Genomic DNA, 26,728 nt, shown 5'->3' with positions numbered 1-26,728 from the left:
GACTGTAGCAAAACTTAAACTGAAAGCATCTGATCTTAACCCACTTGGTGGGTAGTGTTTAGTGTACAGGTGTCAGCTCTATCAGGTACATCGTCTACTTATATTTGAATGGCCTCAGCTCACTAAAGGCGACAAGGGAGGGAGAGGAAGAGAGGAGCGAGGTAGAAACTAGGGCACTGTTATCTGGCCCCTTTTTACCAATCACCAGGCAGAAAGCAGAGAATGAGAAAGAAAGAGCCTTGGAGAGAAGGAGAGGACACCAGCAGTGAAGTGAAGCTTTAGTCTGGACGTGGGAACCTCCAGAGTCAACATCTGACACCAAGGACCTGAAGAAAAACAGCACAAAGACAACCTTGACTGACTCGCACACTCGCAGGGACGTGCAAACCTGCGTCATTGGCTCGGAAAAGACCACAAACATGTTCGAGGAGCAGGCGACCAAGGTCAAAATCACATCCGTGGTGATCGTCGTCGGCATGTCAGCAATGCTGGCGGCGGTGGTGACTGACCACTGGGCTGTGCTCAGCCCCCGGGTGGAGAAGCTCAACGCCACCTGCGAGGCGGCCCACTTTGGCCTCTGGAGGCTCTGCAAGAAGAGCATCTTCATCGTGGAAGAGGACCCTCAGGGCAAAGGCTGCGGGCCAATCAGCTTACCTGGAGGTAAGTTGAGGTCAAGGTGATCTTCATGTCTTATTTATCTTTAATTTAATCTGATTTGTGGATTTGTTGTGTGGTAGCTGATGGAAAGCTTTCCTGGCTTGAGTTTTCAGGAGTTATAGTGAGAAGATGAAAACTTTGTGACATGTGGATTGGAGTTGGTGAATAATAATTAGAGCTCTATAAAACCATATAATTGAATAGATAAAATACCAAGAAAAAAATTCATTCCTCCTAAAACTATTTTTAGGAGGAACTGGAAACAAACCCATTCTCTAAACGTGTGAGGCTCAAGTGTCGGTGTGAGCCTGCAGCAGTGCTGGTCAGCTTTTTTTTTTTCCATCTGTGCAGCTGTCCCTTTCTCTATTTTCTCCTTTCACACGCATACAATGCCACATGCCAGCACATATGTTGGCACGTGCTGGCATGTGTGCATGCATTCACACAAACTCACACACACACACACACACGGACATGTGCTTGGACTGAATGTTTAACAGCTCTATGACCAGCTTCCCAGCGAACCATTATTATCTTCCTCAGAGGAAGTCACTGAACAGACTGCCAATTAAGCACATTCCAACGGCTGAAGTCAAGTTCGCAACGGAAGTGCGAATGGAGTTTTTATTTTATTTTTTTGCCGTACTTCACAGTTAACACGACTTTGTTGATTTTGTTCCGTTCGGGCTCTTCAACCTTCAGAGTACAAAGAGAAATAAAAGTCAGTTTATCTCACAGCCTTTTCCTCTAATTTCCCTGCTGTTTCTCAGAAAACAGCATAGTCTTACATCATTTGTCAAAATACAGTCTGACTCTTTCTATATTAAAATGAAAGCTCGGATGCTTTTTAACTGATACCTCTTTTGTCTTGTCTGACTCATAGTGTCAAAACAGATTTGCAACTGGCTTTGATCAAAATAGACATATAACTGTCTAGAGAGCCATTTTTAAGGATTTTTTTCTGATGCCGCTGATAAACAGCGTTTTGAAGGATGCTTAAATTCACTCAGCTGTGGAAAGAACTCCATTAATTGCAAGCTGTTAAAAAAAAGAAAGCAAAAGTACAAGAGAGCCAAAGATGGTGCAAAATCTGTCAAAAAGTCAGGTAATTTTCAAAGTCATTTTAGAAGTCCTTTTGGATACTTGCGTAACATTTCATACTGTAACTCTGAAAATAAGTCAAAAACACAAGTCAAGCTTTTATTTAAGACTCTTTTTCCACCAAAAAAAAAAAAGTCTTTAATTAGAAACTCTCTCTGAACAGAGCCAGCCCTGGGGGTAAAGAGTGTCTCTCCCTGGCCTCTGGCTGTGTGTGCGTGCCTTGCAGCTTAACTGAAAGATTTCGCTCTGACTCTGTCATTGACTTTGCCTCCGGCTTCAGCACCTCAGGATCAGCGCAGGCCTTAATGAAGTGTGGCTTCCCGCTCCAGCTCATGAGTTAGAGTACACCTGGGAGACTCAGGAGGAATGAAGAAGACTTGGGGGGAAAGAAACAGACGATTGCTTGGGCGTGTAAAGGCAGGAATGCCCATGTGGAGAGAGCGAGACTGGGTGCTCTTTTAGAGAGTCTGAAGATGGAGGAGAGAGATGGGACTTTCTGTCAGGAAAGATGATGCTGCACCTTATTTTACTGCATGTATCTCATGCAAATTGAGGTGGAGGCAAAAGGCAGGTGGAAAAGAAGTGTGACAGCTACCTGTCATAAAAATCTGAACACCTTGCAAAAACAGTCACAGATACATTTTTGTGTTTTAAGACCTTTGCTGGGGATTTGTTTTCGTCGTGGACAAGTCAGTCACCTGTGGAATGCATGAAGGGCAGCATGTAGTATGACAAATGATCCAGTCACAACCATCACAGCCTGACAGAAGCACTAAAACAGTGTCGGAATATTTGTGCGAAATCTCAAGTGCTTCTCTGGCGCCACACCAAGAGTTCAGCTTAGCCTTAAGTTTGTTTCCATTTCTCCGGGTCTGCAGTGAGAAACAAAAAAAATATACCAGCTGTTTTGTCAGACACCCCTTGGCTACATTCCCACAACCACCATGATGCTTTCACATCTGGGTAATGAGAGAAAATGAGTCACTCTTATATCAACTGAAAAGATTAAGACATTTTGGTGTGTGGTTGCCCTAGCATTTTACTCCCACGACAGGCTGAATAGTTTTGGTTACACAAGCCCATCTCTTCTCATTTGTGACCCTGTTGCTCTCTGTAGGCATGGCGGTGCTTCTCTAGTTCTAGCTTCCTTTTATGCACTGTAATCCAAAGACGTCGCAGGGCAAGACGCTGATTGGTCAGCCTATTTTGTGCTTTGTGTCACTGAACATCCTTACCAGGCTGACTGACCCGCTCCAGTGCCCAGGAAAAGGTGTCAAAACGCATCCTCTGAGATGCTTTTCTCCACTTCCATCCACCAGATCAGTCTGCCAGGTCTGCGCAGTTTGACATGAGGCGAGAGAGGACTGCGGAAGAAACAGCCGTCCTCTGCCTTCAGAGGTCTTCTTGTTTCTTGATGGAGTGCTATGAGGCTGAGCGGTGAGGGTTTAGGTAGAGCGCACATTGTATGTGCCTAAAATACTCGAGTGTCTTTTTTTTTTTTTTACATAAGGGGGCTTTTGTTTGAATTTAAAAAGCCAGGCAACAAAACCGTGCAACTAGGTCTGCCTTGAAAAGTAAAATTGACTGTTCTAATTGATTGCAGACAACAGCTAAAATCCAATTAGTGTGGCTGGCCATGCAGTTCTAATTAATTACTTTGATAGTTTAGGATTTATTAGTCCAGGCGACAAATATGACACCAAAATATGTGGAATATGTACAAGCATGCCAGATTCTGAAGACAAGCAAAAGCAAGCAGAGGGGCTGACTGGCTAACACCTGTGTTACCTTATCTGCTTCTAAATTTAATGTGTCAAGCATAAAAAGAAGAAAAAAAACAGGTTGCTCATGAGTGCACTATAACAGATTACATCCTTGATGAAGAGTATACCCAAGCAAGCAGCAGTTATTGGACTTAATAACACAGATTTGCATTTTCCCCAAACAGAGGGGGAGTCAGTCGTCATGAGGAGCGTACACAAACCCCTTTTTTCATATAGACACAATTACACAGCTTTTGCGAAAGGGGTTGCGTAACAGCGGCAGCAAAGCAGTGAACCCAAATGACTTTTGAAATTAGCTTCCCACAAATGACGCATGACAGCTTGAGTGCTGTAAAAACCAAACAAACCCTTTATGGATCGCATCATGCAGCTCGGCTGGGAAATCAAGAGCACAAATGGTGCTTTTGTGCGCACGTATGTGTTCCTTCACATATGTGCTCAGAGAAGCGAGGGAGAAGAGTTCATTATCAATGATGTTTTAGTGCTTCCAAGAGGTCAACCATCATGGTGTTTTTTTGGAGCTCCAAAAAACACCTTCAAGTATAAAAGCTTGCCTCTGACACAGTGCCTTTCAAATGCCCTCGATTCATAGACACAGTAGCACCAACATCCCCTTGAGCCACCCTTTTCTCTTTCTTTCCAACCACGCTCTGAGCGCAGAGCCCAAAACTGCAGAGGTGTGTCGCTGGAATTTGGTATTCAGAAAACTGGCAGCTTCAAAATTTCAGATGAATCATTCCACGATATGTAAATTAGAAATATATAAAAAGAAATTACAGAGCTCAGGGCTGGTGTCGCTTGCAGGATGAGCAGAGGACTAAGAAACTTTACTGTTTTAAATTTCATAATAAAGGTCAGGACACACACAGGAGACATGAGGGTAGTGAGGACTCTCCTGTGCTGTTTTGTCCCAGATACTGGTGCTCAGGTAGAATAGCCATTCAAATACCACCATGATACATCCCATTCACATTGACCCAGAACTACCCGGTCGCTCTGTTTAGCTAGAAAACCAGAACAGTTTCCTAATTACCTAATATTATGTTTTCTTTGACAATCCTGCAGCAAATTCTGTACAATCTTCTAGATTATTATGTTTAAAAACATAGAAGCAATTCTGTTTAACCGTAGTGCAAAAACCACAGGAATGCTTAACTGGGGGAAGACTGAAAGGAAGAGCTAAGGTGGAAGAAAGAAACGGGCATAGTGACAGGTAGAGCGAGGAGGATGAAGAGTAAGGAATGGGTAAATTGGAAGCTGAACATCAAAGATAGAAGGTGGCAGCAGCAGAGTTTAATGGAAAGAGGTGAAACTAAAATGACAGGCGATAGCTCGTCCTAATCACTCTCCCCTGGAACTAAATCTCCACATTACCCTGACTGCAAGGTCGATGATACGCACCCAGATGTTCTCTTCTTCTGTGAATGCTCACTGTTTAGATTAACCATCGTGCTTGATTTGGGTTTTTTTTTAAACTATTTGTGGGCAGCGTGCTTTTGCTAAAATTCAAAATGTTAATGTTTGTGCTGGATTGCAATCATACTAACAACAGGGTAACCGTAACTTGGCAACAGAAGTTACAATTTTTTGGCACGCACAAAGCAGCAGTGCGGTTAAATTGTTTTGATGAATCACGTATGCATATCTCCACGATGCCGGCGGCTTTTGACACCTCGGATAGAAAATGTGTTGAGCTGCCCGCCCTGTCTTCTGTCTGTTTTAAGCAATGAGGAAAAGAGAGATTTATTCTCTGGACTTTTCATCTTCTAACACTTTGAGTTTTTCTAGTTATGTGGTATGATCTTTTTTTTTCGTTCAATGAATCAGCAAATCACATAATGTAACAAAAATGATTATGTGGAGACTGGCATGCTACTTTTGCAACAACAACAAAAAATCTGAGGCTCTGATTTAACTTTGAAGCTACAAACAAGTTCTGTTAAAGCTTTTACATTATAAAAAATGCAGTTGAAAGATCATAATGTGAAATATCTGTTAGGTACTAGGTATACAAGTCATAATGATGACTTAGTTTGTTAACCATCAACCTGTATTTTTCCAGATTTATTGCACATACATCTGTGTATTATTTTTAAAATACATAAATCCCACTTATAGTTGTGTGCTACAGTGTGTTTCATAAACTTTCACTCCCCAAGGGTTACTGGAATTAGATTAAATTTTAATTGAAAGTGTCGTAACATTGTGCGTAGCTACAGCTCCATGCTGCAACATTAACAATGAGGCTCTATTATTTCCATGCTTTCCACAGAGGTCATCAGCTTGTTAGAATGGAGACTGAGCACTGTTAAATCCTGCCCACACTGGAGGGAAAAACAATACATTGCTCTTTAATGACTTTGTATTGTCACCATTTGTGTTCCATCTAGATTGTTAAGCTATTTCTCCAAGCTGTCTTGCTCATGTAAAAGCAGCATCGTGACTATATACTTTACAGTCTATAGGGTTTGCAGAATCTGGCCCAAAGCAGAGAAAGTATCCAGCGTTCTCAAGTCTATTTATTATGTTGAAATGGAGTGGCTGTGTCATTATGACCATTTCACAATAAACAAAATATCAGTTTAATGCATTAGATGAATGTAGACAGCTAGGTGTGATCAAGCATCTACTGAACTTTGCTTTTGAACCGGGTTCAACCTGACTCGCTGTGTTTGTATGATGAGATGTTTTAGATCTCTAATCAACACTTAATTATTGGAAGTATCTGTCTGAATTCAAGTCTGCAACAGCCTGAAAACACAACACAGGCTATAAAAATGTCTGCGAATGTCTGGCGCTTAGGGGGCAGCAGTTGGACAATATTCAACTTTGTTTTTTTGACGAGCAGCTAGTGACAGCTAATAGAAGAAAACAGACTGAAATCAAAGACTTACTTAAAAGTGCAGCAAATTTCAGGGGATAAATCACTGTTATCCACATAAACTGCAAACAGACGGGGAAGCTTCAGAGGACTAGCAACAACCATTTTTTATGACTTTCAACATTGAAACTCTCAATCAGGATAAAACAATTAAAGAGCGGTTTTGTCTTTTGGAGCTTCTTTGCGTAATTCTAAGGGTCTTTTATTTGTCTTATCTTTGTGTGGAAGGCAGATAATGGTCTTCAGAGAGACAGGAGAAAATCTCACAGCCACACAAACACATATTAAGTCAGATTAGATTAGCCTCAGAGATAAAAACGCTTAATGAGAGATGACCGATAAAAAGAATTTATTGTGTATTATATAATATATTGTTTTAATAATATCTGTATAATGTCTGTGCTGCTCTTTGACCTCGGCCCCACCTCCAGCCTCACACACACACACCCATGCACACGCTCACACATACGAGCACAGTCCTTTTGATATGCTTTTACATGTGCAAATAGCATTCAGGCTAGCCAAGACCTGCAGCAGCCTGTTGCTAGGTTACCTCTTTAGTGATTCTTTCTCATCCCGAGTAACAAACAGCCCCACTGTTGCCTGGTACACACACGTAGTACATGCACACACACACGCAGACATATAGGCAGACACCGGCACACAAACATTGTCCATCTCTGTGTAGACAGAGAAAGCACCTGTCTGCTTTATGGGTTTAATCTCAGCGAGAAGGGAACGAAGGGACACTCGCTTGGCCTTTAAGGTCCACTCCACCTCTCGCTCTCAGCCAAGCTGCCTTCAGAGGCAACAAATAGATAAATGTGTGGGAAATGACTGCACCCAGGAATCATTTTTCTACAGCTATGAGGTTATTTTGAAGATTGTGGTCAAAGGAGCAGAGTTTGGGCAAGCAAAGTGCAGAGATGCATCATTCCCTTGTAGAAATCGGTGTGAACTCATTTCAGAGGAATACAGCCAACAGGGGAGACAGTGAAGGATTTAAGTATAAACTTTATTCTAAGATGATGGCACGCCACAGAACACTGCTATGACTTGGAGGGGGTGTTGAGCACACTGGGATCATAAAGCCAAAGAGGAACTTCAGCCATTATCATTGTTGATTTTTTAAGTGTTGTGAGTATTAAGGACGCCACAGAACCGTGCAGCAGAGAATATTTGACGCTAACCTTTTTGTAGTGGTCACCATCAAACGACATGGAGGGCTGTTTCTTATTTATACATCTAAGTTTGTTTGTTTGTTTTTGAATTGTTTTCATATGTCCTTAATCGACCACTTAGCATTAATTTGGAGAATGCTAGCATTTTACAGTCTAAATTAGCTTACCTGTAAAAGAAAGAAGCAAACTTGGGACTACTTTCTTTTTATTTAATTTACATAAATTCACCAGCCACCTTATAAGGTATGCCTAGCTGGTACTAGGTTGGACCTCGTTTTGACTTCATTGCTGCCTTAATTCTTCATGCCATAGATTCAATAAGGTCCTGGAAACATTCCTCAGAGATTTTGTCCGTATTGACATTATTGCATCACACAGTTGTTGCAGATTTGTCTGCAGCACATCCATGATCCAAATCTCCTGTTCTACCACATCCCAAAGATGCACAATTGGACTGAAATCTGGTGACTGTGGAGTCATTGTCATGTTCAGGAAATCAGTTTGAGATGATCTGAGTGATTCAATATCCTCCTGGAAGCAGCCATTAAAAGGTGGGTACACTGTGGTCATAAATGGGTGGACACCCATATGGAAAAGAAAAAGAAAAATCTTGACTTGCATCAGATGTGGCCTACTTCATGTAAGGCTTATATGATTTATTCATGAAAGGGGCCACTTTCTCATTACTTTCATATATTGTTTTAGTAAGTATCCAAAACATACAAGTTTCATTTATATAATTTTTCCAAGGGATCTTATATCTGTTTTCACTCTTGTATGCTTTTCATACAAGTTTCACACAAGACAGATACAAACTTTATAGGATTTATATATATAACTTTTCCATATGGGCATGGTCAGCAAGAATACTCAGGTGGGCTGTGGTGTTTAAATACTGCGAAGTTGGTACTAAGGGACCGAAGGTGCGCCAAGAAATTAATCAGAAACTGAATTCTTTATTAATCCGGAAGGAAATTATGTGGTCACAGCTGCTCCAAGACAGTAAGAACACAAGTTAAAGTATCAGCTCTTACTTTCTTTCTCTTTCCCCCACTGCACTACACCACCAGCAGCAGTTTGAAACTTTGAACTAAGGCAGGAAGGCTCCATGCTTTCATGGTGTTTATGTCAGATTCTGACTTGACCATTTGAATTTCGGGGGAGAAACCGAGACTCATCGGACCAGACAAAGTTTTTCCAATCTTCTATTCTCCAGTTTTGATGAGCCCATATAAATTGTCTACTGTAGTCTATTTGCGTCATGGCTCAATGTGTTGTGTGGTCAGAGTGCTCTTCTGCATACCTTGTTTGTAACAAGTTTCTTTGACCTCTGGCATCGATGAGACATTTTCACCCAGGGCACTGGATATATTCTCTTTTTTGGACATTCTCTGCGAATCATAGAAATGGTTGTGTGAGAAAATGCCAGTAGACCAGCCCATCTGTTCCTTCGATTTCCTTTTTATTCCTATTCAGTTTGAGCTTTAGTATGTTTTCTTGACAATATGTACATGCCTAAAAGCCTAACAGCATTTTATTTGCAATATATATCAGATTTTCCACTCACCCTGTGGGCAATCTTAATCCTTCAAACACGGGTCTTTTGCCAGAGGCATGAGAGTTTAAGGGTCCTGCACAGCATCTTTGCTGTTCCTAGGACTGTGCTCTACTGGACAGAGATCTCAGATGTCGTTTGTGGGATCTGATGGAACCACTCACCCTTGGCACTTCTCAGACTTTACATCTTCCTTTTTTCTGATGTTGCTATGATTCGTTATAGCTACATCTGTCACTATGACCTTCTTCCTCTGCTTGTCAACTACTACTATGCACACTTGGTTAGCCATCATCAGCTTGATCATCTGTATCTGGATCCATCTGCATCTAGAAGTCCCACAGGATCTTCATTCTCAACCTCCCTTGTGGGCTGCCACTTTACATATAGCCACACACAGAGTTTAGATGTTTAGATGTTCATTGTCACAACAGTATTACAAAAAGAAACATTTGCTATTGTGAGCACTGTGTGCTCACAATAGTCTTATGCACCATTTAATGTAGTGTATCAGTCATAACTGTAAAATGTCAGTCAGTAATGTTACCTTGCTACCAGATCTACGTAGGTGGAAGCTGTTCAGCTTTGTCAGTGTGATCAATCGGCAGCTCTGGTGTGGACTGGAGTCGTTAGAGCATCCCACAGACTGTACTGTGAAAATTGCCATCCTTCACAGCAAAGGGACATAAAGATTTAAGTCCAGAATACTGCTCGTTAGAAGTAATAAATCAAGAACATTGTATATGAACACAAAACACAGATTTATATTAACAATAATTAACTTCCAAAAAAGTTACAAGTTACAGTATAGTATGATTATCAGGTGTTTCATGCGTGTGAAATTAGTTCTAGATACATAAGGCATGAGTTTCATAAAGTCTATTGATAGAATAATAGCTGATAAATAAGTTAGTTTAAAGCACAGCATGGACAAAAACTAGGTTTAGGTTAGTAGAAATGCAACAAACCACAATCCCTGTTTAGTTTGTCATAGTTTTGTATATGTATGTGCGCGTGTGCGTGTGTGGGGACCAAAATCTGACATTTACTATACTGGTGGGGAGTTTCTGCACCGTGGGGACCAAAATCCAGGTCCCCTCGGGGTTGAAAGCAATTTTCACACTCAAAATGTGGTTTTAGTGTCAGGGTTACAATTAGGTTATGGTTAGGTTTAGGGTAAGGGTCAGGGTTAGGCATTCATTTTGGATGGTTAGGGTTAGGGGCTAGGGAAAGCATTATGTCAATGGGATGTCCCCACGAGGATAGCAAACCAGACGTGTGTGTGTGTGTGTGTGTGTGTGTGTGTGTGTGTGTGTGTGTGTGTGTGTGTGTGTGTGTGTATGTTTGTGTAATTAATTCATATGGTTTTCTAAGATGGCGCCGAGTATGGCAGCCTCGTCGCGAGCTCCCCCAAGCAACGGCTTTCTTCTGTGTTTAATTTTACTTTTCCTTTATTTTTTCACGAGCAGCACTTGTCTCCTTGTGTACGACCGACAAACCTTACTGGACATAAAAGACGGTCTTTCTTATAACTTTCCGGAGTTCAAGTTTTGCAACACGGACGCTCCGTTTGCAGACCCCCCATTCATCTCACCTGAGACGCCTTTGTTCTCTGGCCCTGGAGGCCGCAAACGCCGACGCAGAGGGAGAAGATCTGGCGTTCTGGTTCGACTGAGACGGCGCACTTACAGACCACCGTTACCCAGTTTATTACTGGCTAATATGCAGTCTCTGGAGAACAAGCTGTGCGAGCTTCGTTCACGGATCTCATTCCAGCGAGAGATGCGGGACTGCTGCGTGATCTGCCTCACAGAAACCTGGCTATCGGACAAGTACCGGACTCCGCAATACAACTGCCGGGGTTCTCTGTGCACCGCGCGGACAGGTCACAGGATCTTATTGGGAAAAGCAGAGGCGGTGGTGTGTGTTTCATGATCAACAACAGCTGGTGTGATTATGCGAACGTGCACCCGGTCAAATCCTTCTGCTCACCGGACCTGGAGTACCTGATGATTAAGTGCCGGCCATTCTGGCTACCGAGGGAATTTACAGCAGTGATTATTACGGCTGTTTACATTCCCCCACAAGCCGACACTGACCGTGCACTCAGGGAACTGTACAGCGCGATCAGCAGCGAGGAAACCGCACACCCAGAGGCAGCGTTTATCACAGCCGGAGACTTTAATAAGGGAAACCTGAAGAAAGTCTCACCAAAACTCCATCAACACATCCTTTTCAACACACGTGGAAACCGGCAACTCGACCACTGTTACACCTCTTTCCGGGATGCGTACAAAGCCCTCCCCCGCGCCCCATTCGGCCAATCAGATCACTGCTCCATCCTGCTCCTGCCCGCCTACAGGCAGAAGCTGAAACAGGAAGCTCCGACCCGGAGGGCGGTGCACTGTTGGACGGACCAATCGGAGTCTGCGCTGCGGGACTGTTTTGATCACGCGGACTGGGAAATGTTTCACGTGGCCGCCAGAGACATTGATGAATACACAGACTCAGTCTGTGGATTTATCAGGAAATGCGTGGAAGATGTCGTCCCATCCAGAACAGTCAAATCCTTCCCAAATCAAAAACCCTGGATTAACGGAGATGTTCGCGCGGCACTGGCGGCACGGAACACCGCCTTTGCCTCCGCGAACACATCGGACTACAAACACGCACATTACCAACTCCGGAAGACGATCAAAGCAGCCAAACGTGAGTACAGGGACAGGGTGGAACAACAGTTTGACAACCCTCGGAGTATGTGGCAGGGACTAAACACGATCACAGACTTTAGAGGGAAAACCAGCACACCGCAGACCACGGCCTCTCTGTGTGAGGATCTAAACGTATTCTACGCTAGATTCGACACAGCGAACACCATGAGACCGGACAGTGTGCGCACCGCGGATGACGTCAGTGCGCACACTGTGTCTGAGGAGGATGTGCGGAAGTGCTTCAGGAAGGTGAACGCACGCAAAGCTACTGGTCCGGACGGGATTCCCGGCCGCGTCCTCAGGTCATGCGCGGCTCAGCTGGCTGGAGTGTTCACGCACATCTTCAACCTTTCCCTCTCTCTGTCTGTAGTCCCAGCCTGCTTCAAAATGGCCACCATCGTCCCTGTACCCAAATCCTCCACCATCTCCTCATTAAACGACTGGCGACCTGTAGCCCTGACCCCCATCGTGAGCAAATGCTTCGAGAAGCTGGTCAGGGACTTCATCTGCTCTGCACTACCCGACTCACTGGACCCTCTACAGTTTGCATACCGCCACAACAGGTCCACTGATGATGCCATAGCCCTGACACTACACACTGCCCTGTCACACCTGGAGAAGAGAGACACGTATGTGAGGATGCTGTTTGTAGATTACAGCTCAGCATTCAATACCATCGTTCCCTCGAAGCTGGACAGGAAACTGCAGGATCTAGGACTGAGCAGCTCCCTCTGCAGCTGGATCCTTAGCTTCCTGTCTGACAGACGCCAGGTGGTCAGACTGGGCAGCATCACCTCATCCCCCGTCACACTGAACACTGGTGCTCCACAGGGGTGTGTACTGAGCCCTCTCCTGTACTCACTCTACACCTACGACTGCACAGCCACTAACAGCTCCAACATCATTGTGAAGTTTGCGGACGACACTACAGTGGTGGGTCTTATCACCAACGGTGATGAGACGGCTTACAGGGAGGAGGTCAGTGCCCTGACCCACTGGTGTCAAGACAACCATCTCACCCTCAACGTCGCAAAGACAAAGGAGTTGATAGTGGACTTCCGGAGGTGCAGAGAAGTACACACCCCCATCACCATCAACGGCGCTGCTGTGGAGAGAGTGAGCAGCTTCCGGTTCCTTGGCGTACACCTGGCTGAGGATCTTACGTGGTCAGTACACACAAACAAAACAGTGAAGAAGGCCCAGCAGCGCCTCTTCTTTCTCAGGAGACTGAAAGGATCGGCATGAGCCCCCGCATCCTCAGGACCTTCTATCACTGTGCCATTGAGAGCATCCTCACTGGATGCATCACCACCTGGTATGGCAACAGCACCGCCTACAACTGCAAAGCTCTCCAGCGAGTAGTGCGGTGCTCTGAACGGATAATTGGAGGTGAGCTTCCCTCCCTCCAAGACATCTACAGGAAGCGGTGCCTGAGGAAAGCGGGGAGGATCATCAAGGACTCCAGTCACCCCAGCCATAAACTGTTCAGACTGCTTCCATCAGGAAGGAGGTTCTGCAGCATCCGGTCCCGTACCAGCAGACTGAGAGACAGCTTTTTCCATCAGGCCATCAGACTGCTGAACACGTCATAGACACCTCAGCTTCACTACTGGAACTTCAACATTATGCACTCCACACTGTATATAAATGCCACTTGTTTTGCACATATTCAACTCTGTATATTTTATATATTTTATTATTATTATTATTATTATTATTATTATTTTATTTTATTTTTTTTACTATTTAATTTGTAAAAATGTGTACACACACACACACACACACACACACACACACACACACACACACACACACAGGAAAATATTTAGTATACACATCCAGAAATGCATACACTATTATATATTGTACATATATTTATTAGTTTCAGGTTGGCCATTCTTGTATTTTGCTCGTTTGTGTTGTTGTGTTTGCACATCTCTGTTGCTTGTGGGGCTCGCACACAAGAATTTCACTCGCATGTGCTGTGCCAGTGTGCCTGCACATGTGATGTGACAATAAAAAAGTGATTTGATTTGATTTAACAGACTACAAGGATTCAGTCAGCACTATTGTCTCACCCTCCTGTTTCATCTCCCCTCTTTCTTTCTCTCTCACCTCTTTTCCCCATCCTTTCTTACTCTGCAGCAAAAAACTGCTCCTACTTCAAACACTTTACGTCAGGGGAGGAAGCTGAAGTTTTTGAAGTCAAGACCCAGAAAGGTGGGTGTTTCCTCAAAGCCACACAGGCTACATGTGTTACAACAGCATCCAACTCTGAAAAAAACAGGCAGAACGCTGTGGTTTGCCTTTTGACTTTCCATATAATAAGATAAAGCTTTAACATAAATACAATGCACACCATTTCACTCAGAAATCAGATGAGAAATGAATCTTCTACAGCCTCAGATTTGATCTTTTTATCCCTTTTGTATTTTCAAAGTAAATGTGATTCAGTGAAAAAGCGACTCTCTTCTTATGATGACAAGCTGATGCTTTTAACTTCAGGTAGAGAGAAAGACACACTGCACACAGACATAAAGATATACATTTAGAGAACACTGCTTTAGATAAACGTTATAGGTACGCTCCACGGGTACAGTATATGTATATATGCACTACACAGTATGCACTATATATTTTTTTTAATTCAGGTGCTTTAGGTCCCATCTCCATAGGTGTATGAAATCAAGCATCTAGCCATGAAGTCAGCCTTTACAAACATCTATTAAAAAATGGGTCACTCTAAAAAGCACATTGAATTTCTCTCTTCCTAGATTTTCCATCACCAACTGAGTGCTGTGTTATATGGAAGTGTTTAGCCACAAATAGGCAAACCAGGGTTGCCATGGTGTGTATAAGTCACCGTTACTCTGCTGACTCAAAGACTGCAGAGTCACAAACCTCCTGCAGCCTTAACACTGGCAAAACTGTCTGCCAGGAGCTTCGTAGCAGGGGTTTGAATGGCTGAGCAGCTCCTGTAGGTTTAATTTGTAGCTTGCCAAGTACTTTTGTCCATATAGTGTAAAGACAGGGCAGGACATTTACAGTACCCTGTAAACACTAATGAAATTTGCTAATATCAAGAATATTTTAAAAAATAGATGAATGGGAAAAACAAGAATTCATAGTTTTATCTTGTAGTAGAATAATACAAGATAAATATACTTTCATATGATAATAATATGTGCAGAAATACATGAAAAAATATGTAAAATATTTATGGGTATAGTTGCTGCTTTATGTGTGGATTTTTATGGTGTATTGAGTCGTGTTTGACTTCTACAGATTCATGCTTTATTATGGTGCTTATATGACTCCATGTAAAGGCATTTATAATATGTTTCATACAAGTATGGCTGGAAACATCACTTACAACACTGAGACCAAAAAAACCCCAAATGCAATAAACAATATATATGATATTTTTTAAAGTCTAAAAAGAAATTATAACAGAAAACTTTACGTAGAATAAAATACAAGAAACAACATCAAATTCAGACTGTCTGAAAACACCTGTTCAGCAGTGAGGCACAAACAGGTAACTGTGTCTGAAATGTACAAACACTGGGATGCATTCACATACCTTCATACACACAGACAAAAGTCCTGAAAAACAACCTGCACTGGAAAGACGGAGTGTAAGGTTGTTTTACACTCGGTGTTATTCCCCAGCCAGGGTGCTGAAATGGAATAGGACGCTCCAAGGATCATTTGAGTCACAGCTGGAGTGTTACAGAGAAGAAAAGAATAGATTGTCTTTATCTGGAAAACAGACAAAATAAAAGAGGGCGGGAAGAGAGCGACAAGTTCTAATCATCTTGTTATAAGCCTTCAGTATCTTATCTGTCATGCAAGCGGCATTATTGCCAGTTTGGATAAATGGCTGTTGTTTTAAAAGTGGGGCTAATTTAAAGGCTAATTATCTGTGACACAACTCGGCTGAGCGCAATACTGAAACAATTATTATGTAAACGATACTGTAATCCTCCCCTTCTGTTCCTACCCACTGTCTCGGTTTTTAATCACCTCCACTTTCTCTTCTTCCCCTGCTCTCAAAGACGACCGTGTTTACTGTATTTTTCCCTCTCTTCGTTTCCCCTTTTCGTTCATCTACTTCTTACTAATTTCTACTAATTTTTTTCTTCTCTTTCTGCAGAGTACAATATCTCAGCAGCAGCCATTGCCATCTTCAGTCTGTTCTTCATGATCCTGGGCACCCTGTGTGTAATCTTCTCCTTTGGGAAAGGGCGGGACTATCTGCTCCGGCCTGCTGGGATGTTTTTTGCCTTTGCAGGTCAGCTATTACAGATGATTTTGCCTTGTATTTACAGCTCAATATGAGCTGTGTCATTGTCATTGTGTTGCACACCCTCTTCACTGGTGATAAATGTTACTTATGCAGAGTTAATAAAATTGTTTCATGTTTGTGAGAGACAGAGAGAGAGAGGTGTCAAATGCCGATAGAGTTGATGTTTCTCTGAGGTGACAATTTCAAATATCTAAGTGTTAAATTACCTATGATTGGTGTGAGCGCCGATCTGTTCCAAACTTAAAATAAAACTGACAATTTTCTAGTATAAACGAGAAACTGTGACAGCGTTTGACTGAACCGTCTTGACAACACAAATGGCATGAATGCAAATGAAGCATCTGCTTTTTCTGAAGCTGATTATAACCAGTTCTCTCTTTCTGGCATGCAGGCCTTTGCATCATCATCTCTGTCGAAGTAATGCGCCAGTCTGTGAAGCGCATGATCGCCAGTGATGAGACCATCTGGATTGAATACTACTACTCCTGGTCATTTACCTGCGCCTGTGCCTCCTTTACGCTGCTCATCCTCAGTGGAGTCGCCCTGCTCCTCATCTCCATGCCTCACATGCCACGTAACCCCTGGGAGACATGCATGGACGCTGAGCCTGACACCTTAGATTAGCCACAGGTGATGTAACAGCTATATCTTTAAAAAAAAAAAGAAAGAAAAAAACCCACACACTCTCACACACACAAACAACTGTAACTATAACCAACTTTACTCTGAAAGGAGATGTTTTCTCTTTCTGTTATTATTGCGATCAATTTTCCAAAGCATTAAAAGATTTTCTGCATCATTTCTCATGATCACATCCATTGGTTTCATTCAGTGTTTACCAAAATATTAACACAAAATATCAACACGTTGTAGAACAATTGGGACCAAGAACTGTTTAAAAGTTGGTAAGCTATATCTGAGATCTGAGACTGATTTGCCAAGACTCATCTTTATTCTGTATTTCTAAAAGCTCCTATTTTTCTTAAAATTCATATTTTCAAGTAACTATGACTTAGGTTACAGTACCAGAAAGAAGTAAATATCGTTGTGACAATAAATAAATCAATGATTGGATTCCTTCAAACAGTCCCAGGCTTTTTTTTTTCGTCATTTTTGTCTGTATGTCAACCAGTAAATCATTCCTGAAATGTTACTGCATTAAAGGAAATTAAGTCTGAAGTTTTTCTGCTTAGCCTATATTTGGCTAGTGCCGACATGTCAGCATCTTTCACACAAACTACAGGCAGCCAAGACAGTGTCTTACTGACCAAAGCAATTGTAAGGAGGATTTTGGTGCAACACTGTATAGTTCTGTGTGACCAATTTACCCCAGTGACAGCCAGAAACCTCGAGCAACAATTCACCAATCAGTCAGGCACCAGTGGTTGCTAGGCCGTCACCAGCTGGTCTCAAGGCCTGTGTGACTGGGTCTTCAGGGGTCACTGTCAAGAGCCTATATAATGCCAGGTTTTGATGAGGTGTAAATATAATAGATCAGCAGTTTGATTTTTTAATACTGGATATTGGATCCAACAAGTGGATGGCTATAACTGAGGAATGAATCAGCCTAAAGTATTATGGTATGCTTTGTACAAATGTGGAAGAAGTAACACATTAAAAAAAAACATCTGGAATGCTCTTTATGTCCTGTGTAGACAGATTCTTTTTCATTTGCACATCACATTTAGTTGTTTGTGACACATTAGCCTGTAAAGAAGTCCAAACTGCTGGGCAGTTACATATACATTCATAATGCATCTGGTCATCGGTGATTTATCTGACACCAGTACTGTCCAACTGCAGTAAATCGAGTCCTTATTAAAGTAAGATCATTTTCAAATGCATTATTATACTGAAATTCAACAAATAAATCAGAAAAAGAAAGACTGACTTTTTTTTCTTTTAAGAAAGACTGAACTAAATCTGTACCCCACCACAACAGATAGGAAGAGTGAGCTTACACGCTTTAATGAGTTGTAATGGTCGGCAGCCTTTTCATTCCTCCAACTTTCTACAATCGATCTGTGCCATTGATCATCGTGAGAGAGACACCGCATCCCGGATACTCCCTTGTTGACATAAGTCATTGATTTTTGAGTCACTGTTCAAGATGTCTGGTGATTTAGGTCTAGCAGCTCTGATCCATACTGTTGTCAATAATATCTGCTGAACCTCTGGCCTGTGCTTTGTATGTTAGAAATGTTCTGTTGTCAGTCGAGACCCAGAAAAAAGTAGTTAAAACACTGCAAACATCAATTTTAAGAACATCGCTGATTATTTATATATAACAGCAATATCTTACTCGATATATAAAGAATTTGGGTGGTGGTCCCAATACTTAGTTTCAGGTATGTAAACTAAACAGTTATCCTAGAATAAAATGCTGGACTGATCTTCTAAACTTGAAAACTAGTGACACACTAGAACAATGTGGTTTCTTTTCTTCAGATGTCTGCATGAGTGATGGGCAAGGTGTCTGTGCAGTCACATTATGGGAACCAGCAGAACACAGCAAGATCAAAATTATACAGTGTTCAATGAGTGCTGTATGATTTATTGAATGAACTGGGGGATCAGGTCTGCAACCAATCGCACTCTTTGGTGCATCAAGACGGTGATAAAATGGCAATAAGATTGAGTCAATCTGTTATCAGTTTGCAGCTGAATAGGTTCAAGTTGGCAGTTACATCTGTTTGTGATAATATGGCAATCACAAATGTGTTACCGTATGCTGCAAACCTGTTGTTTATGTACACAGAAATTCATATTAACTACTTACATTCAGAATTCATCCAGAACCTCGTAGATATGAAAGAGACATTCACAAATAGTGACATAGTTGCTGCTGGACAGCAATCTACCAGCAGCATGACACACGCCCTCGGCAACTTCACGTTTATATAAGAATAGAACCAGAATAAAACCAGTTGGCAACCAGCTGAGTCGTGTCCCCTGTTGACTGAAATGTTTTGGCAATCTGTCTGTGTTTATGAATTAAAAGGCAATTATTTGCACTCAGTCCAAGTTAGACCGCAGTTACTTGGAGACCAGTTTCCTCCCACCAGGTAGCCTGTGCGATCATCCTGAAAGTGGTCACGGAGAGTGGTCACCAAGAGGTTTAGGGTGTTGCACGTTCAACCTCGGAGCAACCAGCTGGTCATCACAGCTACTTGCAATCTTAGTCTCCAAGTCACCCCCCCAAACAAGATAAAAATCTGTGCAATCACCAGGCAACCACTGATTTTAACCAGTCATTTACGAGTATACTACAGGTTGCCATACTATTTTTACTCCAGTGTGACTAAGCCATAACAGCAGCTCCAGCCTATCAATCCACTGCTTATTTATTAACTATTTAGGGGATTGTCACTTACAACTTATCAGTTGTGAACATTTAAAAATCTACATTAATTTAATAATAATAATTATAATTTATCAATAGTCCTAGTGCTACCTAACAACAGCTGGTTGAATTAACAAGTGACAAAAACTGTCCAAACTAAAGAGCCAAAGCTTTTGTCTACCTTTAAACGGGATCGGCCATCGTTCCAGTTTTGCTCCAGATAGTAATGTTATTTTAAAAGCAAAAACAAAACAAAACAGGAAGACCATTAAGATTTCTGTTTGGTTTTTTTTTTTCATTCCAGTGCAGTATTCACATTTTTGTTGGGATTATTTTCCATTATGGGGTCACAAATATTTAGAATAAGTCGTGTTTTTTTTAAAGTATTGTCATTGAATGTAAAATAGTAATTCGAATGATGAAGAATTTTATATCTTAGCTGTCTAAAGAAAACCGTGATCGGAAAGATGTGGCTTTTTATTCAGTTTCACAGATGAAATGAATCAGAGATGATCTCTGCAACAACAAAAACTCCAATGCCTGATTTTACCTGACGGCAGTCGTTTTGTAACAAAATGTTAACCAAAAAAAAAAAAAACTGTCTACATCTTATATGTTATTTCTCAGTGAGTCACTCAGCCACGGAGTTATTCAGCTGGTGCAGGTACAGCAAAATTAAAGATCCCTGAATGATGATGCTTCACTCAAGAACACAAGAAGACATTATTGCTTTTATCTCTGAGGTCTTTCTGAGAAAGAACAATCCCATTTTCCTTTCACCGGTACAATATCCACCTTTGTATTTTAGGAATATTAAATAAAACTTGCATGTATCTTCATTTTGTTAACCACTAATGAGGATGTGAAATGATCCTGTGACTGAATCTGGACATCACATTTTTAAAATAATTAACAGCCAAAGAATGACTCAAGACATGTATAATAATAATAATATGTATAATAAAGCATTTATACCAGTTCTGTGAAAAAAGCCTGACTCAGTGTTAATACAGTAATTATATAAACAAGGTGATTTTTACTTTTGATTTGTAAAATTGCTCTTATATGTCAGTGATTAGCTTTTTTAAAGAATAAGATCATGTTCATCAAAAAATTGAGTAAAGCTTTTTAATTCTTTGTTTCTGTGCAAGTAAATGTTGAATTTTTACATTTTTGGGGGGCATATTCTTCCACATTGACCTTCAAATGTCTACTAATTTATTACTCATGCTTAATCATGCTAGTGCCTCTGTACTTACATTACTGTTGAAATCATATTAATACTAATAAAACAGGGCCTTTCCCTCCTATTATGTTTTGATATGTTTAGCTTTAGAGTGACAAAGTGGATTGTTTATTTATTTCAAAATAAAAGTGGTATTTTAAGTCATTTCTTGACCAAACATTTCATTGTATTTCCGTTTTGTTTGTTTTTTTCACTTTGCCTTTACAATTACAGTGTCTTCAGCACCACGGAGTCTTTACCTTACAGTATAAAGCAACTTGAGACATTTGTTACTGTGGTACAATCATAATAACACTGAATTAATAGTGAATGGTAAATGGTAAATGGCCTGTATTTATATAGCGCTTTTCTAGTCCCTAAGGACCCCAAAGCGCTTTACATATCCAGTCATCCACCCATTCACGCACACATTCACACACTGCGTTCGGGGAAGCTTTCAACCAGAAAATGTGCTTGAATTGAGAGACAAACCTACTGGAAAGTCTTCAGACGCCTAACATTCAGCAAGTTAAGGTTTTTCAGGAGTGGATGTAATGGATGGATGAAAATCTTTAAATCATTCATGACATACTTACCTTACAAGAATGAGAACAGCATTGATAGAGCATATACTAAGAGCACCCATGTGCTTTCTACATCCTACATTTGTTTGATTTTAGATTTTCCGTCATAGTTAATTAAGCAACTGCAATGATGCCTTTAGGAGTAAATTCCACTTTATCATTGCATCCCACTTATAGTTAGACTTTCGATTGTCTTTGGTTACAAAAAAAAAATTAATACAATCTTTGTTGAACTGCTTTTATATTGTAGAGAAGCACAACTGTCCAGTGAGAACTGAACTTGGACTGATTTAGCTCCCCAGTCACTTCATTAGTGACACCTGTCCAACTGCATGTTAAGGCAAATATTCAATCAGCCAATCACATGGCAGCAAGTCAATGCATTTAGACATCTGAGCATCAGAGTAGGAAAGACAGTGATTTAAGAGACTTTGAACATGGCATGGTTGTTGATGCCAGAGAGGCTGGTGTGAGCATTTCAGACATGCTGATCTACTGGGATTTTCCCACACAGCCATCTGTGGGGTTCAGAGAGAATGGTTTGAAAAAGAGAAAAATATTCAGCCTTGTTGCTGCCAGAGATCAGAGGAGTATGTGGTCAGACTGCTTCAAGCTGAGAGGAAGGCAACAGTTATTATAATAACCGAGGAATGAAGACGAGTATCTTGTCTTCCTTTTAGTTGCTGTACCTGTGCCACTCCTGTCTGCTAAATACAGAAAACAAAGGCAATAATTGCAACATTCTCACCAAAATTGAGCAAATTAGTAACAGTTGCTTGATCCGATGAGTCATCTTTTCTTCTGTGAGATTTGAATTGTACAGAATTTGATGTCTTTTGATGTCTTAAGGATCTGTTATACCTGCTGTTGTCACTATCACAAACTGTGGTGACCGCCAGAAGCAATGTAACATCAGCTGTGAGCCATGCTTTGGTGTTGTTTCAGCTGGTCTTACATCTCTCAATATTTGTAATGTCCCCCAGGCAGACTGACCAGTGCAGGTGTGCTAAAGTGTACAATCGTGGTGGTTTTTTACTACCATTTCATAATATATAAGTGCATCAGCGCATAGATTTATATCATATTTAAATATTATACAGATGGAGATGTTGAAAAAGGAGAAAAATGCAGCATTCCACTTGAAGTAGGAATTCAGAAATTCCAAGTTCTGAAGAAGAATTTTCAAGTATGTCCTCACTTCAAACTCAGAAAGTCCAGGAAGCCCCACCAACCCTGATTTCATCCTGATTTCAGGATGGTAGCAGTACACGTAAACATTGGTAAAAGTGAAAAGCTGTTCTGCCACTCTTGTGATTTGTGACTCCTTAAATAATCCATACACAGATCGCTGTCCATCCATCTATCAGTGAATGTGCTGAAGTTTTAAAGCACAGAGAAAAAAGCAGAAGCAAAAGAAGCATCTTTTTTGTATTGCTAGTGATGCATGAGTGGTGCTAGCTTACCAAAAGAAATCCTGTTTTTCCTTGCTTTTGTGGCCTTTCTACTGGAACACACCCCTCTCAGAAGTGATGTAACTCCCAGTTCTGACATCTGACTCCCAAGGCAAATACAATATAGCAAAACTGAAACTAGATTGCTCCTTGTTGCAGCTTCCTATACTCCTATTCCAGCGCTGATGCAGATTTTTTGTCTGACTAGTGACACTTAATGCTCAGGAGAATACTGCAGTGAGTCTGTCACAGTCTCAGCACCATCCAGAGTTGGTCTGCAATACAAACCACGAGGGCCCCTGAGCATTGCTTAAATGCCACATCCTGAGCATGGCTGTTAAACATGTCCATCCCTTTATAGCCACAGTATACCCATCTTCTGATTGATGCTTGGAACATGATTATGTCACTAGGCTCAAATCATGTCAAACTGGCTTCTTGAACATGCATGAGTTCACTGTGCTCAAATGGCATCCACAGTCACCAAATCTCAGTCCTGTGAAGAACCTTTCAAATCTCTGAGGAATGTTTTCAGCGTCTTGTTGATTCTTCACAATTCTGAAAGCAAATGATGGTCCACTCCAGTACTAGCAAGCTGTGAGATATGAAGTGACCAATAAGTGTAAGTGTTAAATGTCAGTGGTTAAAAAAAGTCTTGCTAGAAACCCTCAAAAGGTGCAACCAAACAGAGATGTGGTCAAAGAAGTGCCATAGTTTATCTCACCTTTGTCTCACTTAGTTGACAAAAACAAGCTGACGTCTGCAGCAGTCATCCGGTCCTCTGAGTCACCGCTATGAATGTAGAGCTGTCATTCCCTTTCCTGACCTCTGACTGAATGCTGTCAAAGCTGTTACTATTCTCTACACACCACCATTACAGTACCAGTCTTTCCCATTCAGCCTTATTCCTCAGAGAGTACAAGCAGGCAAAAAGGCTAAAATCACAGGGTTAGATTTCTTACAAGATGGGTGAATACAGAAGTGAAAAAAAAGGATGAAATGAAGAAACAGAATTGAGGACAGCGCAGAGAAACACATAACAACCTGAAAAGCACAGATGGACACAAGTTTGCCATGGAGACTGACTGGCAAAAGAAAACACGAGCGCCTAAAGACTGCCAGCAGCAAACGCTGCAAAGCAGACAGAAACAAGAGTAAGACCGCCACACAATACTGAATTACAAACATCTCTCATCCAAGTATATATGACCTGTACCAGAAGAAAAATGCCTGTGCGAGAATGAAATGAATAAACAAAGGTAATAGGCTATCAGGTCCAAACACTGCACATAAAGCTCATATGATCTCATGATCCTAACAGTAATATGTCACAGTCAAGGCTGCACACACAGATTCAGGAGCTGAGAGCATTCAGTTCACTTTCTCCCAGTAGTTTTCATACTTTTAATTCTTTTAAACATAAATTTTAAGGTTCTTAGAGAGTTATATCCAGAATGTATGGTTGACCTGATCTATGAATCTACTCGCAACTCAGTATGTCTAGGTCAGTCTGCAAAACTAAAGATGTCAGTCTTTTCTGTCTATCAGTGTTTGCTGACTGTCTTTTAACTGTACTCACTTTAACTTTCTACTAGTGGTTGGACCCTCTTGTACTGTCAATGCTGCCTTAATTCTTTGTGGCACAGATGTAAAAATGTGCCAGAAACATTCCTCAGAGATTCTGGTCCATAGTGACATGACTGCATCACACAGTTGCTGCACATTCATGTCGAGCTCCCGTTTCTCCACATCCCAAAGGTGATTTATTAGATTGAGATCTGGTGACGGTGTCAGCTGTTTGAGTACAGTCATCAGAAGATGGGTACACTGGTCTTAAAGGGATTGTCATGGTCAGCAACAATGTTCAGGTTGGCTGTGGCATTAAAACAAAGGGTACAAAATGTGCCAAGAAAGATGCCACACACCATTACACCACCACCACCAGTTGAACCTTTGATCCACAGCAGGATGGATCCATGCTTTAGTGTTTATGATTTTAAAAAAAACAAAAAACATTTGAATGTCACAACAGAAACCGAGACTCATCAGACAAGGCAACGTTTCCAACCATCTATTGGCCAGTTTTGGTGAGCTCTTTAAAATTGTAGCCTCACTTCCTTTTTTTTAGATCACAGGAGTAGCAACACTAGTGGTCATCTTCGAGGTTCGATGTGTTGTGTGTTGTGTGTCAGAGGTGCTCTTCTGCGAATTTCGGTTGTACCAAGTGGTCATTTGAGTTACCATTTCCCCTTCCTCTCAGCTAGAAGCAGTCTGACCATTTCCCTCTAAACGCTGGCATTAAGTAAGCATTTTTACCCAGAGAACTGCCACCGACTGGATATTTTCTTTTTTTCAGACCACAGTCATCTCTGTAAACTCTAGAGATGACTGTGTTTGAAAATCCGAGACCCACAGACCCAGACCAACCTGTCTGGCACCCACAACCATGCCAACTTCGAAGTCATTTAAAGTTCATTTTGATGCTCAGTTTGAAGATCAGCAGGTCATCTTGACCATGTCTACATGCCTAAATGCACTAAGCTGCTGCCATGTGATTGACCGATTAGATATGTGGTTTAGCAAGCAATTGAATAGGTGTACCTAACAAATGCCTAACAGTATATAAAGTGCTTTATAACTAATTTTGATTACATTAGACAGTAATCTAATATGTTTATTCTCCCGACTATAGCGGAGCTGCAGACTCAGTAACATTATCATTCTTCTTTATCCCAGAAAATCATCAGAGCTGAAATGTGTCATGCACAGTGTTTGTATGTGTGGGCGTGACAAGCTGTCCCTATTAATGCATGTGTGTCCCTGTCTTAACAGACCCTTGGGCACTGTGGCAATTACTTGCAATATATGACACAAGTAGACACTTGATGACTCACTAACGGTGGGGATTGGAATGGACAGTTCATGTCCATAAAGGCATCCATACAGCATCACAGCTACATAAGGATGATGGCAAAGAAAGTCACGTTTAAAGGGAGAAGTACAACAAATAATATCTAGAAGTGGCTGCTTAGATAATCAAATGCCTTAAGGCAGATTGTTAACATAAATATATTGAAACTGAACCCCACATACAGATTTTATGTCTGTTAATTAGTCCTAATAAAAATCTTATACGTGCTGCACTGCAAGTTCCAAGTTTCAACACCCAAACTGTTTCAGGGATCCAGTATGCTGCCCGTTGGCATTTTTCAGATGTCAGACACACTCTCCTAGTGCTTGGCTGAATGCACACTTCAGTCCAAAGATAAGGGAGAGCAGTGTTTACCAGGATAGTTCACTTATTCTACTGAACTACAGGCTCTTCACCTCAGAGACAGTGACACCAACACTCGAGTTGGCCTGAAGTACATCTTTTACCACAGTTTGCTCTGCTTCTCCACTCGGCTGTATTTTTTTCCTTTCAGCCTTTGTCTCGTTGTTTCTGATGCATGGTCGTTTTCTATACGTCTTCATCACTGTGTCATTCTTTTGTGCGTCTTTCCCTTCTGCCCACACCTTCCATATCTTCTGTATCTTATCTTTTTCTTATCTTCAGCCAGATTTTTTTTATCTTTCCTTTCTTTTCCCATTTCTCATCTTTGCTTTATGATCTTTTTCTCTATTTCCTTCATCTGTATGTTTCCCTCTATTGCCTGAGAGCAGATTACGCTCCCTTTTCTCCTCTGTTTTTCTTTCATTAATCACCCTGTTTCTTTGTTTTGCCTCCTCTGAGTCAGCTTCAATCTTCTCTTCTTCTCTCCTCCCCTCATATTCCTCCCGTTTCCTTTCTCTTTTCCTCTACAGGCAGTGACAGTGAGGCATTGGTTCATCTCCTCCTTCTTTTTATCTGCTTTTTCTCTCTTTCTCCCCCACCTCACCCTTCACCCTCCTTCCATATCTTTCTGCTCCAGTGCGCTCTCAAGCAGGCACTCTGCTGTCTAATGAC

At 41.4% G+C, this 26,728-nt stretch overlaps 1 protein-coding gene across 1 annotated transcript; it reads left to right on the top strand.

Moving 5' to 3' along the window:
- Nucleotides 1–245: 245 nt before the first annotated feature.
- cacng1b (calcium channel, voltage-dependent, gamma subunit 1b) lies at nt 246–17,252 on the top strand. Its single transcript, XM_004558392.3, has 4 exons — nt 246–660; nt 14,016–14,090; nt 16,027–16,164; nt 16,571–17,252. Exons 1-4 carry the CDS (start codon nt 420–422, stop codon nt 16,801–16,803), a joined length of 687 nt encoding a protein of 228 aa, XP_004558449.1. The 5' UTR covers nt 246–419; the 3' UTR covers nt 16,804–17,252.
- The last annotated feature ends 9,476 nt before the right edge of the window (nt 17,253–26,728 follow it).

Source organism: Maylandia zebra, linkage group LG4, assembly GCF_041146795.1.
Source record: "Maylandia zebra isolate NMK-2024a linkage group LG4, Mzebra_GT3a, whole genome shotgun sequence".
NCBI classification, from domain to species: domain Eukaryota; kingdom Metazoa; phylum Chordata; class Actinopteri; order Cichliformes; family Cichlidae; genus Maylandia; species Maylandia zebra.
This window is presented reverse-complemented; position numbering and strand designations above follow the sequence as displayed.